This window comes from Balaenoptera physalus, assembly GCF_965194825.1.
Source record: "Balaenoptera physalus genome assembly, chromosome: 7".
NCBI classification, from domain to species: Eukaryota; Metazoa; Chordata; class Mammalia; order Artiodactyla; family Balaenopteridae; genus Balaenoptera; species Balaenoptera physalus.
Genome location: NC_138886.1, coordinates 24480172 through 24496083, shown reverse-complemented (window position 1 = coordinate 24496083; position 15912 = coordinate 24480172). Strand labels below are relative to the sequence as shown.

Here is a 15912-nt window from a genome sequence, read left to right as displayed (position 1 = left end):
ATCTAACCTTCAAAACATTCCAGTGAAGTATACAGGAGAGTATTATCCCCATTCATAACTGAGGAAATCGAGACCCAATAAGCTTATGAGCTGATTTCCAGCCTCTCTCTCAGCTCCAAACCCACCCTTCCTATACACTGCTCGTGATGCTGGGACTGGGGGCCTGAGAAAACACCCCTCCTTTTACAGCCGTTATGCTCCAACAATAGCAGACACCAGAGGGACAGGGCAAGGCTGGACGGAGGAAGGAGAAGGAATTTGTTCCCTTGTTCGCTTGCTTTCACTCAACAGTAGCTCTGTACCCCGCAGCAGCTGTTCGTTCCAGTTTCTGTTTATTTCTATACACTTAGACCCAGCCTCATCCTGCCCCCTCGGCAATACCAGCACCAGCTGGCTGCCACCCCCTTCTCCGAGGTTCAAGATCCAGCTCTGCAGGGGCCTCACCTCCAAGCGTCTAAATTCTAAGAATCCCAAACTCTTCCCTTTGTTCCTTCAGCCTTAGGGGTACAAGCGGCTGCCCACAGTTACAATCTCAGTGTTCCTCTCTGTGTTCCATTTCTGCCTTCTCAATCCTCTAGTACTTGGTTAACCAGTTCCATATACTAAACTCTCTCTGATAAAATAACAGCTGTGGTTTTTGTTTTTCCTTAATGGACTCTGACTGATAAACCAGCCTTTCTGAATCAAAATCAAAACTCTGAACAGTACACCTGAGGTGTAAGAGACTGAGCAGATATACACAATAAATAGATGACAATATATTAGAATTCTTGATGGGAATGGATAATGGAATAATGGTAATAGATAACATCTTGTGCCAACTTGGCAAGTCTTGGTAATATGATTGTGGTAAAATCTCAAGCTGGCTTTGTTTTCTACCCACCCTGTCGGTATACCTGTTTTTTCCCAAACAATTTTTCTGTTTTCCCTTAAGAGGATGGTTTACCAGCCTCATCTAATGGCTTCTTTCTGAGACTCATCTGTTAGTTTTCACAGTATCCAGTTTTGTAGTTTTCCTGGGCAATCTTATAGCTTTTCTTCAGGCTATTGTTTAAGGTTGTCTTAACAATTTATATAATTTCTTTATCATTTATATGCAGTTACTCATATTTCTTTATAATTTATATATTTTAGATTTTCTAGTGCATTATAGTTTTAAAATATTTCACACTTACCAGTGCCTTATAGTTTTTAAAGTGGTTTCTGCTTCATAATTTCATTTGATCCTTACAACAGGTTATCAGAGAATAAGAATATTTTGCTCACGTCTCATAGCTATTAAGGGACAGAACTTAATTCTTCTTGGTAGTTGTCAATGTGATATTCTCTAATCTTCTGATGAGAGTGGTAGCACAAATATTATTATGATTATTTTATAGACTCAGAATTGAAACTTAACTGACATGCCTCATCAAAAACAACTGAATTCCTGCCAGAGTTGAAATTAGAATAAAAAATGAGAACTTCCTGATTTTTGGTCAGGTCTTTTTTCCATTATGGAACAAGGGCCTTTTAGTTAAGACATATTATCAGGTCTTATATCTTTAACTTATGAAGCAAAATAAAAAAGCTTTAAAAGGAAAAATAAAACTTAAATATAACTTGTCAGTTTTAAGTTTCTTTACATTGTAAAATGAACATGTATAATGTTTACCTGAAATTTTTTGAAGTGCCTTAAGAAGTAATAGTTAAATATTAAAGTTGTTTTAAGAATACTCAAAATATTTTTAGTCTATTCAATATTACTCTTCAAAACTTGGGATATGTTAATGCATGAAATGCTCTAAAACTTTAATATAAAATCAATTTCCAGGCAATAATTTTTTCTTACCTCATTAATAATTCATTTTATTTCAGGGGAGGGAGTCCACTAAAAACTTCGCAGGATTTAATTCATCAACTAGAGGTAGATTTTATTTCCATTTTATGCTAATACTGTAGCATAAAAGTTGGGCTAAAAGTTGGTAATAGCTAGTTTTCTAAATGATTTACTGTAATTGTGTGTTTACCTGTGCACACAGCACATGTATACCATAGATAGTGGTAGAAAATTAGAGGACTTGCAGTAGCATTTTTTGGAGCTTTTTGGTTATCTTACTGGAAAAAAAAACCAAATAGGGGTAAAGTAGAATGGGCTTTGATAGTCACTAGATGCAATATTAAGTTTTAGGTTTTCCCAAGTAGGTGAAAATATCCTATCAGCAAATGTATTTCTCTTATACTGTCCTGAATGCGAGGAAAGGTTTTTGGCTTCTTCATTATTGAATTGGATGAATGATATTGATTAAAAGAGATAACACATAAGAAAGCATCTGTCATGGGGCTGAGACCATTACAGGTTCTCAGTACATGTTAGTTTCCTTTTCTTCTCCCATATTCCTGATGATTTAGGGCATTCAGGGAGAGACACATATACTGACACTCACCCTTCTGCCCTATGTGTCTCATGAAACTCCACACAGGCCTAGCTCGAATTCTCCTCTCTTACCTGGAGGCTTAGATTGATAAGTGGATTACAAGAGTCCTTTCTGACTCTCATGTTAGTCTGTTTGCCTCTCTAGAACCAAGGGCATTCTTGCATTTGAAATTTGAAATTTCTATCACTTTATCAATGTTATGTGTTTTCCTTTGGCACTCCCATGTGTTTTCACCTGAGCCTCTTCAGGAAAGGGATTTCAGCTTGAGAGGGTGATTGTCAACAGAGTCAGAAGAATTATAGAAAATACTTTGTTTGGAATTTTCTGTAAAGTTGACTATAAGTGAGTTTTTTCCCTTTTTAAAAAGTTGGAATAGGGGCTTCCCTTGTGGCGCAGTGGTTAAGAATCCGCCTGCCAATGCAGGCGTGTTCTAGCCCTGGTCTGGGAGGATCCCACATGCCACGGAGCAACTAAGCCTGTGAGCCACAACTACTGAGCCCGCGTGCCACAGCTACTGAAGCCCGCATGCCTAGAGCCCATGCTCCACGACAAGAGAAGCCACCGCAATGAGAAGCCTGCATTGTTTTCCCTTTTAAAGGATAGGGAAGGATGCGAAGGACAATTTGACCTTGAGATCAGGTTATCCAATAATAGCAAGGCTGTTGGAAAGAGAGTTAAAGTGAACCCTGAAATTATTGCCTCCTTCCTCTTCATATGCTTTATCTAATTTATTACCAAGATCTATTATTTTTCTTCACAAATCACTCTCAAATTTGTCCTGTTCTTTTCATTCTTCCTGCTGCCACCTGAAGCTCAGTCTTCACTTCCCTGGTATCTCTCACTCTAAAAGATTCTGTGTACCATTTAAAAATAATCATTCCGAATATTCTAAAGTATTTTTCAGTGTTCTTTCCCATCATCCTCTTCTCCTCACTAAATTGTACAATGTATGCTGAATAGGGAAAAAATAATACCCTCAAATGGTTAGTTGAAGAATGTGTATAGGTGACAAATTCTATCTTGCTGAGCTGGAAGCAGGAATGTTCTAACGCTTTTGACCTCATCTAACCCTTTTGACCCCATGTTCCAAGATTCAACACCCTCTTATAATTGGGGATATTATGAGATGAGCTTCGGCTCCATCTAAAAGCCCAGGCATAATTTTTATGGCTAAGTATCAAATGTCTGTGTGATCCTGCACAGTAATTGGAGGTGTCCCGGTGTAGGGGAGCCACTGCAGGGACTGATTCTGCATCAGGTCTGGGAAATCTGCTTCTCAATACAGTTAAACTCTTGCGTTTTCCTGGATACAACAAAAACCATAGAAGTTCCATGACAGACCTTTTATGTTTAGGTTTTATTTTTTAAATTCTGTATGAAAATTATCCATGAGTGTATTTCTTACCAACTATCTAGACGACATACACCTAACGTAGTGATGTTTTTCCTTTCTACCAGGCTTTTGCTGAAGAGGGTTTGAAGCTTGCTTCAAGTGTGCAAGCTTTCTCAAAACAGGTAATGCACATATCCCTGCCTGGTGCTGGTGGTGATGTAAATACCCACTTTGGGGTATATTATTAAGGTATAAAGGTATTTAAGGTTTAAAAGATGGAATTTCATTGGAGTTGTTATAACTTCCTTATTTACATTTCAGCTGAAAGATGATGATAAGCTTATGCTTCTCCTGGAAATAAACAAGCTTGTTCCTCTATGCCACCAGCTCCAGGCAGTAACTAAGATACCTTTGCAGAATCAAGTGTTTCTAAAGGTAAAAGGGAGGGTGGGACATTCAGGAAAGCACTTGAGAAACTTTCACACTTTTTTTTTTATTAGGTTAGCTTCCAGCCCCTTTTTCTTCAAATAAAGTGTTAATACCTACAGAAGAACAATTTATTTCCATTTTTCCTGCCTTGACTGCAAGAACCGTTTATCATCTGCAGTTGTAACTGACCCCGGGAAGCAGTAGGTTCACCAAGTAAATTAGCTTTTTGGACATGATTAACACCATAGCACGGAGCAGCTACCCTTAAATCCCAACATCATCACCTGACTAACTAGGGCACAGACCCCTCAGAGTGAAGGGCTTCTGTTGTTTGTTTTAGGGAGTTTGAGTGCAAAAAAGTAGAGTGCAAGGAAGTGTAAAGAAGGGGGTTCACTGCCACTATTTGGTGCACTTTGAGAAGCCCCTAAACCATCTGAAATAGAACAGGTTGATTTTCCATCCATTCTTCCTGGGGTTCCATGAAATTGGCATGAGACTTGGGCAACGATCCCTGCTTCTGTGTTCTGGGACCTCAGGTCCTCAAGTCAGCGCAGATGCCTTAATCTGTATACCCTTTGAGATCCCTTAGATTTCTATAATGAAGAAATTTTTACCATTTTCAAAGTAAATAAATGATAAAGTCTTTTGAAGACGTCCTTATAAGAATTTGGTTTGCTTGCTTTCTGTCACTATAGGTTGATAAGAGTATTACAAAGACAAGATGCATAATGGCTATTTTGGTCCAACTTGTCTCATTTTGCTATAAACTGCTGAAGAAGGTAAGATAATTTCTTTATCTTAAACTCACATTTAAAAAATTAGTCTAAAGGAAAATGCAAAAGAAAATAGATACTATTTAATTTTGCAATTTTTATTTTAAAAGTAAAGCAGAAACTAATTGTCTTAATTCTTTCCAGCTTCAAATGGAAAACAACATACGGGTCTCAGATACAAATAAAGATTCTGTGGATGGTAAAACTTGAGAAGCTTTTGAGGTCAGATCTCTGGAACACCATGTGGCAAAGCTGACATTTTTAGAAAGCAAACAATCCTTTATATTTCAGAAATACAACAATTTTGTAAAGAAAACAAACTGAAATCTTGCTTTATTTTCTGATCATGAAACTGATTGTGAAGCTTTCTGACAACTGTAAATGCCATGGAGGTTGCTATATTTCTAATTGCAGTGTGATTTTAAATGGGACATTGCCATGAATAATGTTCCTTAAAAGTCAAACCAAATATCCCTACTGTCTTAATGACAATTTAATCCAAAGAAGCTTTTTTGAATATATGCTCACCTTTGGCACATTTGACCCTAACTTCCTATTTTTTTAAATTTAAGCTTATCATCTGGGACACTAATTTGCAGCAGAAGACACAGTAGTCTGGGTGATGCAGGGTTTTCCTTAAACCTGTGGACTCCTCTTCAATCCCTCTGTCCACTGAGTATGACTGGGCCTCCGCTGTCCCCTCTGTCACAGATCATCCATGCCAGGAGCACACGTTTGTTCTCTAGTAAGGGTTTCACAGAGCACAGGAAATCTGTTGTGATGCATGTCCCGCTCCCACCCAAAAGCAGGGTCATGGAGCTCACTCCACGGAATCCTGGAGGAACTCACTAGGAGACGGTTTTAGTTCTCGTTCTAGCGTAGCTGGCCTGTCTGCCCTGAATATTAGCTGGAATCCTAAGCTTATCTTACTGGCTTAAAAAGCAGTTTTTGTACTTCTCAGTAGTAACTGGTGGAACAGAAGATAGAAGACAGAGAACAATTGAACTAAGCTGTTCAAAATAATTTGAGTAAGTATACATATGTGCCTTTGGAATATTCATTAAATAAACGACCTTAGTCTTTTTAATTTTAGGGTTTAAAGCTTTTGTTTTTGTGGGGTGGGTTTTGATTGAAGGATCTGGTTATAAGTTCTGCCCGTATGATGTAGTATAGTTAACTTTGTTTCTTGTGCTTGTATCCTGATGGTTTGAAATTTATTTTGAAATCTAACGGGACCTGTCAGTTGCCAAACGGCAGTAGTTCTATAAGCTCGTCTGATGATCATTATCTGGGTCAGCCATCACAGTCAATATTCACAAGATCCTGAAGAGCCACAGTACTACCAATTAGCTAGTCAATATTTTATTGAAGGAAACTTGAATTTACTGTAAACCTTGGAGAGAAAATGGGATGCACTCAGCTTGGTTATGACCTTTATAAAATATTTCTTTATAAAAATCATCAAACATGATTTTTATGCCCTGAAACCAAAATATTCTTTTAAATTACAATGGAAATAATGGGAAAATGATGTGAGGTAATGTTATATGTAAAATAGATACATAATTCTTTTACTATCTTTAGTATCTTTGTTTTAAGACACCTTTGGGAACCATTTGTGCTACCTGAAATGGGAATTTGCTGGTTTGTGCTTACACACTTTCAGCTCATAGCACTATCAGAGTAGATGTTTCTATAGTTACTACCTGTATCATGTCTAGTGGGTATACTTAGGGGAGAGTTAGGGTTAAAAGAAGTTTCCTTGTGAGTCAAAAATAATTTTAGAATTTTATTTACAAAATATTTTACATACCTCAAATGAGAATATTCTCTTATTTAAATGCAAGTAGGGGTAGGGAAGGGATAACATGACTTGAACAGCAAAAGATGATGGAGAACTAAAAGAATTTATACTCAAGGATAATTGTTTTATTTAAAAACAGAAATGTTTATATGTATGTATATGTTGCAGCCCTTAAGGAAAAATAACAATTTGAAAAGTCCTTTTATTTGAAATTCAATGTAAACAAGTATACAATCTTAAACCATGAATTCATAGTTTTTTGTTTATTGTTTAAATGATGTGAAAACTTTTGTTCTGTTCAAAAGCATGTGTGTCTTTGAATTCCAGGAACCTCTAGGGAACTTCTTTGCTGGTTACCCTGTAACTAGAGTGTGAGACTGAGTGACCACAAATAAACATGTTACTTCATGCAGCATTATAATATTGATACTTCCATGTTAGCAAATCCCCTTTCAAAGCCTTTTCATGTGTCCCTCATTAAGAAACCAGTGTTACAGTGCTACATTGTTCAGAGTTGAAGGCCAACCCATAGACTTAGAGAAGGTACACTCTACACCCTGCCTCTTCCCAGCAACCTGAGCGGGGGAGTTGGGGCAGAAGGGGCGGGACCAGACGTATTGGTCGTGTCACACTGAAGCAGACTGGGTAAGAAAGGCCAGTTGTTGTTTTTCAACTTCAAAGTGATGGAAAATTGAGGCAAAAACAATAACCATGACACAATATTCAAACAGAATTACATCAAAACCTAGTATTTACTAATGGGTTACAGGATGATGGGTAAATTATTTTTACTTTTCTGTCTTTTCAAATTTTCCTCAAAGTGCTTTGTTTGTTGGTTTTTAATCAGAAAAACGTCTGTCGCTTGCCAGTTGTTAGAAAGAGAAAAGCAAAAGAAGAACAGAGTGAGTACATGGGCAGGCAGATCTGGGAGGTTGAAGACAAAATGGAATCAAGGCTTGTTATGCAAGACGAAGAAGGAAAACTAGGTCAGGTTTTAAGATCAGGCCTCCCTGCGGATGGCCGGGTGTGAAGTAATTTTCAGCATCTCTGGTTCTTCCTTAGTGCACTGACTGGTAGGCCAGGTAAGGATAAGAATGCCCTGTTGTTTTTACTCAATCTTAATCCTCATGAGGTCGCTGTTGTGGCATTGATGCGTTTCACCATGACTTCTTCATACTGTTTTTGTGTCAGTAATCCTTCTGTTATGCTTTTACTTTCTTCAAACTTGGGCAACACAACTGCAATGTAGCCTTCGGTGGATGGCTAGAAGGGAAATAGAATATTTAATACTGTCAAATGGTAAAAAATCAGATAAAAAGTATGTGGATGGGATCTTACTTCCCCAGACCCTTTTACCTTCTCTTGAAGAATGGATGGCTTATGGAGGATGTTTTCATTCACTTCCATCAACCGTCCTCTAACACAGCTATTTAAAGAAAAAATTGCTTTGAAGAAAAATATTATCTTCTTTGTTTCTCCAAAATTGTGGTTAAAAAGTAACTCACCTATATATGGTGTATTCTTCTCCATCAGAGCAGTAAATCTTACACAGAGGTGCAAGTTCTGTTAGAAACTGTGCCCCCTGATAATAACAGGGAAGAAAAAATTAATTGATGTACATTTTCACTTTTCTTTGTGAGACAGCCCTCAGAGTTACAATAGGATATATTCCTGGAATTAGTGTTTTAAATAAAAATGACTTAAGTACAGGAAAACCATTCATTTATTCAAATATTTATATATTAAATGCCTCTATGGGCTAGGCACCATCCTAGGCTCTAGGGGAAAAAGCAGACTAAGACAAATGTGATAATAGGTAGTTTAGTTACATATTAAGAATATATTTTATCTTAACTTATTATACTTATATTTAACTGTACATGAGAAAGCTGCACATAGCCAAGTGTAAAGACTTCAAAAGGGTAGGAAAATCTTACCAATAAGCATAATATAAAATTCAACATTATAGAGAATGACAGCAATATTGTATAAAGTTAGTTTCATTAAGATTCCTACCTTATTTTTATATTAGAACTTAATAGAGAAAGGAACTTCTTTATTAGGTCAATCAGTAAGACTTTCTGAAGAAGGGATATTTTTCTAATTTAAAAAAATGCAATTTGAGGAAACTTTGGAAAACCGAAAAGTTCTAAGTAGCACATAAGAGTAACTTACCCATTATCCTATAACCCACTAGCAAATACTAAATTTTGATATATGTCTGTTTGAATGTTGTGGCACGGTTATACTTTCATGTACTCCACTGTACGGATATATCTGGGGAGGTTCTGACAAATATCTATCGAGTCGGCCACAAAGTTCTTCAGGTTTTTCCCTAACACGAAAAACCCGAGCGAACTTTTTGGCCAACCCAGTACAAGGAGGCTCATGGGAAATGGATGCAAGCATGTCTCATGTGTTGCTCTTTTTTCCCAGGAATTTTTACTGCAGTGAACATCTGAGGTCAAGATGCTGTTCTTTATGGCCTCTTTCCCACTCACATTATTAGACAGCATTCAGATGTTACTGCATGCGCTTCACTCCTCTGCCTGCGGGTACTTCGTTTCAAAAGACTAGTCAGTGTGACTCCCCACTTTTGGGAGGAGGGGCTGGGGATTTGTCCCAGATGGTTTGTCTTCCACTGGCTCTGTGTCAGAAAGAAGTGTTTTAACCCCTTTTGGTCACCTCCCTTGGGAGAATAACTGATGGGCAGTGCTGAGATGCCATCAAAGCTTATCTACAGTGGGTTCCATGTGCAGGTCCCTCTCTGTTCCTCAGTAGTAACAACAGTGCTACTATTTTGGATAAAGATTGATGACAGGAACATCACAAGCACTAACTGTTTTACTTTTAATTTGTAGACTTTTAAGAGTGGTCCATGCTTTTTAAAGTCCACTTGCTTCCTGAGTGAGGAAAAATCAATAATTATAAGGCAGGTTATTAGGGGCCTTCAGGCCTACAAAGGGGAGTATAAACAAGGGTCTTGCAGAACAGTGAGGTAATTAGCAGAAACTCTTAGTATGAACTCAGTAAATGAAGGACCTAAATCATCCACTGAAACTTTCCTTTCCAGGGGGTTTGTCAGGATAGTTTAGTATGGTATTGAGTTGTCCTTGGTGTGATACCCTCCTTTAACAGTAAAATGTCCACCTTGCCTAGAATTGTAGAGGGCACAGGTAACATTTTCTATAACTAAACACTACGCGGAGGTAGAGGGTGTAGCTAGATGTGTATAAAATTGGCAGTGATTTAGGAATGGCAACTGATACAAAGCAAATAATGTATATTTTCTCAGATTGATTTTTTTTTCACTACCTCAGGACTTTTATTTTACTTTTAAGTTCACATGTGAAAATTTATGATAAAGAAGTATTGATCATCTAAATTTTATAGAATTCGAAATACTGGCTTAACAAAACTAGAAGGGACAAAATATCTTGTTATATTGGTATTAGAGTTGTTCTTTCAAAGGCCCACCTTCTCCATCCTTTATCCTGGGGATGATAGGGATGGTGGCCCAGAAGCTAATATGACAGATAATATACCTTCTGAAATACCTCATTTTTTTGGCCTGAGAATTTCCTTAGAGCTTAAGTATTGTTAAAATCATCTCTAACTGCCAGGGAAGTATGCTGAGCGTACATTACTGGGTTCTAAGACCGGCTGGCTCTATCATTATTGTGATAATAGAGGATTTAGGTAGAGAAATACAGGAACATACCCGCTTGAATTTCCCAGAGACTTTGTTCTGAAGTCTGCTACAGTTGGTACTGATTTGATAGGAAATGCTTTTAATTGCTTTTCCACTTTGAAGAACTGGATGGGATCCTGCCAGTGTGATGACACATATTCTACGAGGAGCAAAAATTGATCCTGTATTATTGCTTGGTATGATTCTTCCCCCTATAACACAGTATTCCTACTGGCACAAGAAGAGCTGAGCTGACATTTGTTTAGTCAGCCTATCATTTCCCCCCATTTTCCTCTGGCTACTATTGGAGCTTAACTGAAGAGAAGAATGCAGTAATAAAAATGGAGAAAATGGGACTGAATTTCCTTCCCCAAAAGGGAAGCATACCAGAGGTGCTTAGGCAGCACTGAGGAGGAAGAGAGAAAAGTAAGGCATGCCGGTATATACAGGATACCATCTGTGCTTCTACCCTAGCCCTCTCCATGGGCTTAGGCAATTCAGTGGTTAGGCACAGGCTGGTTACTTGAGGTAGTAGCTGACTGGGGGTGTGGTCCTCCATTGGGATGTTTGGGTAAGCAAGTTTATTTGTTTAGCGTAGGCACTAAAAGACTCATTCTTGTCAACCAAACTCCTACTATATATAATACCATCTCAATACAGTGGAAGATAATCATTTAATGAATACTTATTGAATACAAGACCATACCAGGCTACAATGCCAGAAAAAAATTTTTTTTGATAATTTAAAATCCCCAATTTGCTTACCGGTTAGAGTGTTGTAGTATACAGTGGTCCTCACAGGGTTTTCCTTTGACATCTAGAAGAAATGAATGAGTCTGATGGCTGTTGAGTCAATATTTACTACCACTGTGTAGTACTTTCTTTGGTTCATAGAGGTAGTTAATTATGAAGGCTGGACACATATATTACTGGTATCCCTTCATTACTCAAAAAGATATACCTAAAGGCTGACCATAAAGTATTTAAAGATATCTGGTCCAGATGGAATCATTCATTCAATGTTAAAATGATGATTAACTCTTTGCTCCACCTTTTTTTATCCTCACTTTAAAATGAGTACAATCATTATTTCTATTAGAAAAAAAGTGATTAGTAATGTATTCTTTATTCAATTTAGTAGCATGTTTTGTTGGTCAGTTTTAGAGAGACTTAACTCATCCTGGTTCGCCCAGGACTGTCCTGATGTTAGCGCTGAAAGTAATGGATTCCGGAAAACACCTCAATCCAGGGTTAACCGGACAGTTGGTTACACTAAGTCTGGCTAATAAAACGTATGCTATTGTAAAATATTTCAATATTGTAAAAGATGAGTACACCTATTATCCCTAAATGAATGGGAGCAAGTTGGGTTAGAGGAGGGTCCCCAACGATGCTCTCATCACTGATATTTGCTGGGTACACAAAGCTGTACAACAGGATACCTACTTCTAAGGGGCAAATGTGTAATACCAGCGACTTCCTTTAAGTAAAACTGTTAGATTCTGCTTTCTAAATGCCTCTATTCTAACCCACCCTCTTCTCTCCATCCCTATGCCTCTACCTTAGTTTAGACCGCTACCATTTAAATCATTTTATATATCGACTCTTCTTGGAGGACTGAGCCCCTCAAATCCCTTTAGGCACTCAAGGAGATTGCAATCCAGCTCCTGCCTCCCTCGGGGATCTCACCTTAGTCTACCATCTTCCCGCAAGCAACCCACCCTCGTGAACTCGCACTGCGCTCGCCCTACCCAGAATGCACCCTGCTGCTTTCCACGGGCAAATGCCATTCCCTTGGCCTACAGGGGAACAGAGAGATCCAGTTCCTTCTGACGTGGGGAGGAAGCGCTGGGGAAGGTGCGTGCGGCTTATGATCTGTCATCATAGTCCCTATACTGTCAGACAAAGTGGGCCCAGAAGAGACTGACATCATTCTCCACTTACCCGCTTTGTACCAGCGAGTGAAGTAACGATCCACAAGCGACGGCACCGCGGGCTCCGCAGCCAAGGCGGCCACAGGGGTCTCGGGCTCGGTAGCCATGGCGACCTCAGGTGCTGCAAATCCCGCCCCCTGGGACCTGTACTCTTCCTCCCGCTTGCCACGGAGGAAGGCGTCTTGCCGGCGTGTAGCCGGGATACGCGCTGTGCGCATGCACGCTGCTCCCCAGGCTCCGCAGGCTCCACCCACCGGCGCCTCTTACTGAGCTTTGGGGTCTGACGTCAAGGCGGGGGTCAAATACAATAGGCTGGGCAGGAGGATGTAGGGATAGGGGGCGGTGGCCAGCGGAGCTGCTCATATATCTTTGCGGGGAGAGGGAGACGGCAGGCCACGCCTCCTCAGCCTCGGGACGTCACTGCCGCGCCGCTCGGCGCGTGTCGGGCTATCTTCGCTTGCGAGTGCGTGTTTCGCAGGTTGTCCCTCCGCCTGGCTTCAGCCACTACCGGAGGGGGTCGAGCGGCCCTGCGTCCCGGAGACCCAGTGCGCGTCGCGAGAGCTCAGAAGCAGCGGTCAGGGAGAGGCCCGTGCGCAGCCCTGGGCGGACGCACCGCTGTTTGGGGGTCCTCAGAGCGCGGCGTAGGTGAGAGTTCGAGCGGCCTAGCTGGGGTGGAGGCACGGAAACGGGTCCTGTCCGCCAGAGGGTGTCTTGATGAAGGGGACCCCCTAGCGCCCAACCGCTGCCTGCTGCTGGTCTGGGAGTGAAGTGCGGCTTGAGCACATCTGCCCTCCTTGAGTGCTCTTTCTGCAGACTCGCCGCCTGCTGCACCCGCGGCCATCAGAGGGCTCTGCGCGGCGCGGCGCGGCGCGGCGCGGCAGGAGGGGGAATGATACGCTGCTCCCCCAGCTGCACACTTACCCAGTCTCCGGATTCCTTGCAGTTGCGGGCAATACCGCCGAACCAAGTAATGCACCAATTAAAGCGCAACAATGCATGATAGAAGCTGACGGTAGTAGAAGTTCAGGTGCTGTGCTGCGAGTCCCTTCTCGCATCTGCAACTTTTCCTTGGAGATGTTGCCCCTGTGCCTCTCCATGTAATGTGGTATCTTATGTGGCCCTCTCCCCCGTTAAGCTGTGACCTCTGAGGAGGCAGTAACTGTCAGTCATCTCTTGTCCAGAACTAGCACTTGGCAAGTGCTTAGTCGGTATTTGATGTAGGCCACAAACCGGATCGTAGGATTACGGTACTATGTAAAGGATTCATACCGTACATTGACAGGCAGGGCAGTAACCAGTGAATAGTTTACTGTGAAAGTGGGGGCAAAAGGGAAGCAGACACAGTTTCAGCTTGGAGGACAGAGAAAGTAGGAATGCCATGTCCCCAGAGGGGAAACTAGTTTGGTGGAGAATAGCAGGTACTTCATTTAACAGGTTGCATTTGATGTGCTTTTTGAGAAATCCTTGTGATAACAGCAGGCGGTTGAAAATGTGAGTTTAGTGTTCAGTTTAGGGAGGGTCAGGGCTGGACGTTTAGATCTACTAAGCATTTTAGTGATCTGTTTGGTACTTGTGGTCATGGGCATGATAATTAGCCAAGAGGTGGATGGATGAAGGAGCAAGGGAAGAAAATAGAGGAATTGTCAGAAATTTCAGAAAGGATCCAGAATTGATCTATGGTGTGGAGGGATCTTTAGCACATTTAAGGGCTGAGAAAGGATGAGTCATTTGAGGGCAGGGGAGTTGGAGATTGCAGATGTAAAAGAAAGGGTACCGATAAGCCAAGGTCCTGGGGGAGTTTGGAGGGTTTTCCTTTGCTGGTCTTAAAAAAGAGTAGGACACTTCTGAGAAGGTAAGGGAATAAGGCTGATAGGTGTGAAATTTTAGAGAAGTTCATTTTGAGGCTGGAAGGGTTGGGGAGGAGGGAGATGAATGATGAGCTGCCCTTGTGTCACCAAGCCTAAGCTCGTACTGCTCACCACACGACAGGCCAATAATCGAGAGACGAGGTGTTGGGGCAAGGAATAACGACTGTATTTGGAAAGCCAGTAAACCAAGATGGTGGGCTCGTGCCCCCAAAGACCCATCTTGCCTGAGTTAGAATTCAGGCTTTTTTTATACTAAAAGAGGAGGGAGTAAAGTCAAACGTTTCCTGGTTCCCATTAGCCTCCAGAGGGGATGTGTTGATTTCTTCCTCCCTGCAGTCATTCACAGGTGGGCCTGGTCAGGATGTTTCTTGTGAGCTAAACAGAAGTATTTTAGCTTAATGCTCATTACCTGGGAGTCAGGGTTCTGAGAATTGGGTCATTATGTATAATTGAAGCTTATAGGCTGCATCCCTTTAGTGATCAACTTGTAATAGAATACAAAAGGTTCTTCCCTATGACACCTGGCCGGTGATTTTGAAAGCTCAGTGATTTGAGAACTCAGGTTGTTTGATATGTTTGTCAGTCAGGGTCCAGTCAGGAAAGTAGAAACCACACAATATTTCAACAGAATTTAATACGAAGAATTGGTTAAATACCCGCTGGAGGAACAAAAAGCAAAAGGGAGCAGAGAAGTAATTAAAAAAGTAAACTGATGGAAGAAATTACTACACTTAGCTAGGTCTGAGGATCAAAACAAGGGAAGCCATTGGGGTTATCATGGCCTTGGAGGAGAGGCATTGGAAAGCTGGTGTTGGTAGCTCTGGAATTCAGAGGAGGAGCTCCATGTTACTAGAGTTCAGGCACCTGGAGGGAGCACCTGCCTGGTGAGTGCTGGTACCTCTGGGGTGGTTGTTATGCTGGTCATGGGAGTGCCAGAGGCTGGGACCAAGGGCCCCTGGAAGGATGAAGGCCCATTGCTGGGGCGACATTGACTGAAACAGCAGGGTAACAGGAAAAAGGGAGTCCTCCTCATCTCCTTCTGCCTTTGCCTTCCAAATTCTTATGCTGGGGTTCACGGACCCCAGAGCTCCACAGATTGTTGGTGAATAGAATCCAAGTTCACAGGGAGACATTTTGATGCTCTGATCATGGCAACAATAACAGCATAATTAGTATTAGCTAAACCAGGTTGAAATACATCTGGTCCTCTGTCGCCTGTTTTCACCTCTTGCTACTCTGTCCCGTGTTTACTCCCCTCTAGCCAGACATTCTCTCATCTCAAATCTACCCATCCTTTCAGATCTATGTCAGTGGTCGTCTTTATGTTATTTAAAGATGAAAGGTAATGTAACTTTTATATGCTTTCAAAAACCCAAGCTTTCTATATAGAATTAGTTCTAAATAAAAAGTCTGCATGGTATAATACAGGTTCGAATAATTTCTAGAAGTTCTTGAATATAAATGTCATGAAAGCTCACAAAACCATTGTTTGCCTTGATTCTCTTCCCCACTTCCACCGTGTGGGCTTGCTTTCCTCTTAACCCACATTTTATGTTGTCTCACTCATAATACACTTAACATTTTATCTGCTATGTAGTATAAGAATTAATTCATGTTTATTCTTTCATTGTCGTAAGTAGGAAATGCAAGATGAGAGAATTCA

General features: G+C 40.8%; 2 protein-coding genes and 1 long non-coding RNA gene across 3 annotated transcripts in view; 2 read left to right on the top strand and 1 right to left on the bottom strand.

The window, feature by feature from the left end:
- Positions 1–1184: 1184 nt before the first annotated feature.
- Positions 1185–6527, top strand: LOC309665074. Its single transcript, XR_014266188.1, has 4 exons — positions 1185–1906; positions 3876–3932; positions 4072–4185; positions 4875–6527. It is a non-coding gene; the product is annotated as an uncharacterized lncRNA (long non-coding RNA).
- Positions 6528–6727: 200 nt separating this feature from the next.
- LOC309665066 (protein Abitram-like) lies at positions 6728–12630 on the bottom strand. The gene is made up of 6 exons (XM_082471227.1): positions 12392–12630; positions 11213–11264; positions 10478–10607; positions 8262–8338; positions 8113–8182; positions 6728–8019 (listed from the first exon to the last, which is right to left on the bottom strand). Exons 1-6 carry the CDS (start codon positions 12597–12599, stop codon positions 7882–7884), a joined length of 675 nt encoding a protein of 224 aa, XP_082327353.1. The 5' UTR covers positions 12600–12630; the 3' UTR covers positions 6728–7881.
- A 136-nt stretch (positions 12631–12766) lies between these two features.
- ELP1 (elongator acetyltransferase complex subunit 1) overlaps positions 12767–15912 on the top strand; it is a 62479-nt gene continuing 59333 nt past the window's right edge. Inside the window, exon 1 of the mRNA XM_082471174.1 lies at positions 12767–13026. The gene's annotated coding sequence lies outside the window, so the exon portion shown is untranslated. The remainder of the gene's footprint in view (positions 13027–15912) is intronic.

Coding starts and splice junctions, on each gene's coding strand:
- LOC309665066 (XM_082471227.1), bottom strand. CDS start 12,599: ATGCGCACAGCGCGTATCCCGGCTACACGCCGGCAAGACGCCTTCCTC. Junction 10,608..11,212: donor ATACTACAACACTCTAACCG/GTAAGCAAATTG, acceptor TGCTCCTCGTAG/AATATGTGTCATCACACTGG. Junction 8,020..8,112: donor CATCCATTCTTCAAGAGAAG/GTAAAAGGGTCT, acceptor TTTCCCTTCTAG/CCATCCACCGAAGGCTACAT.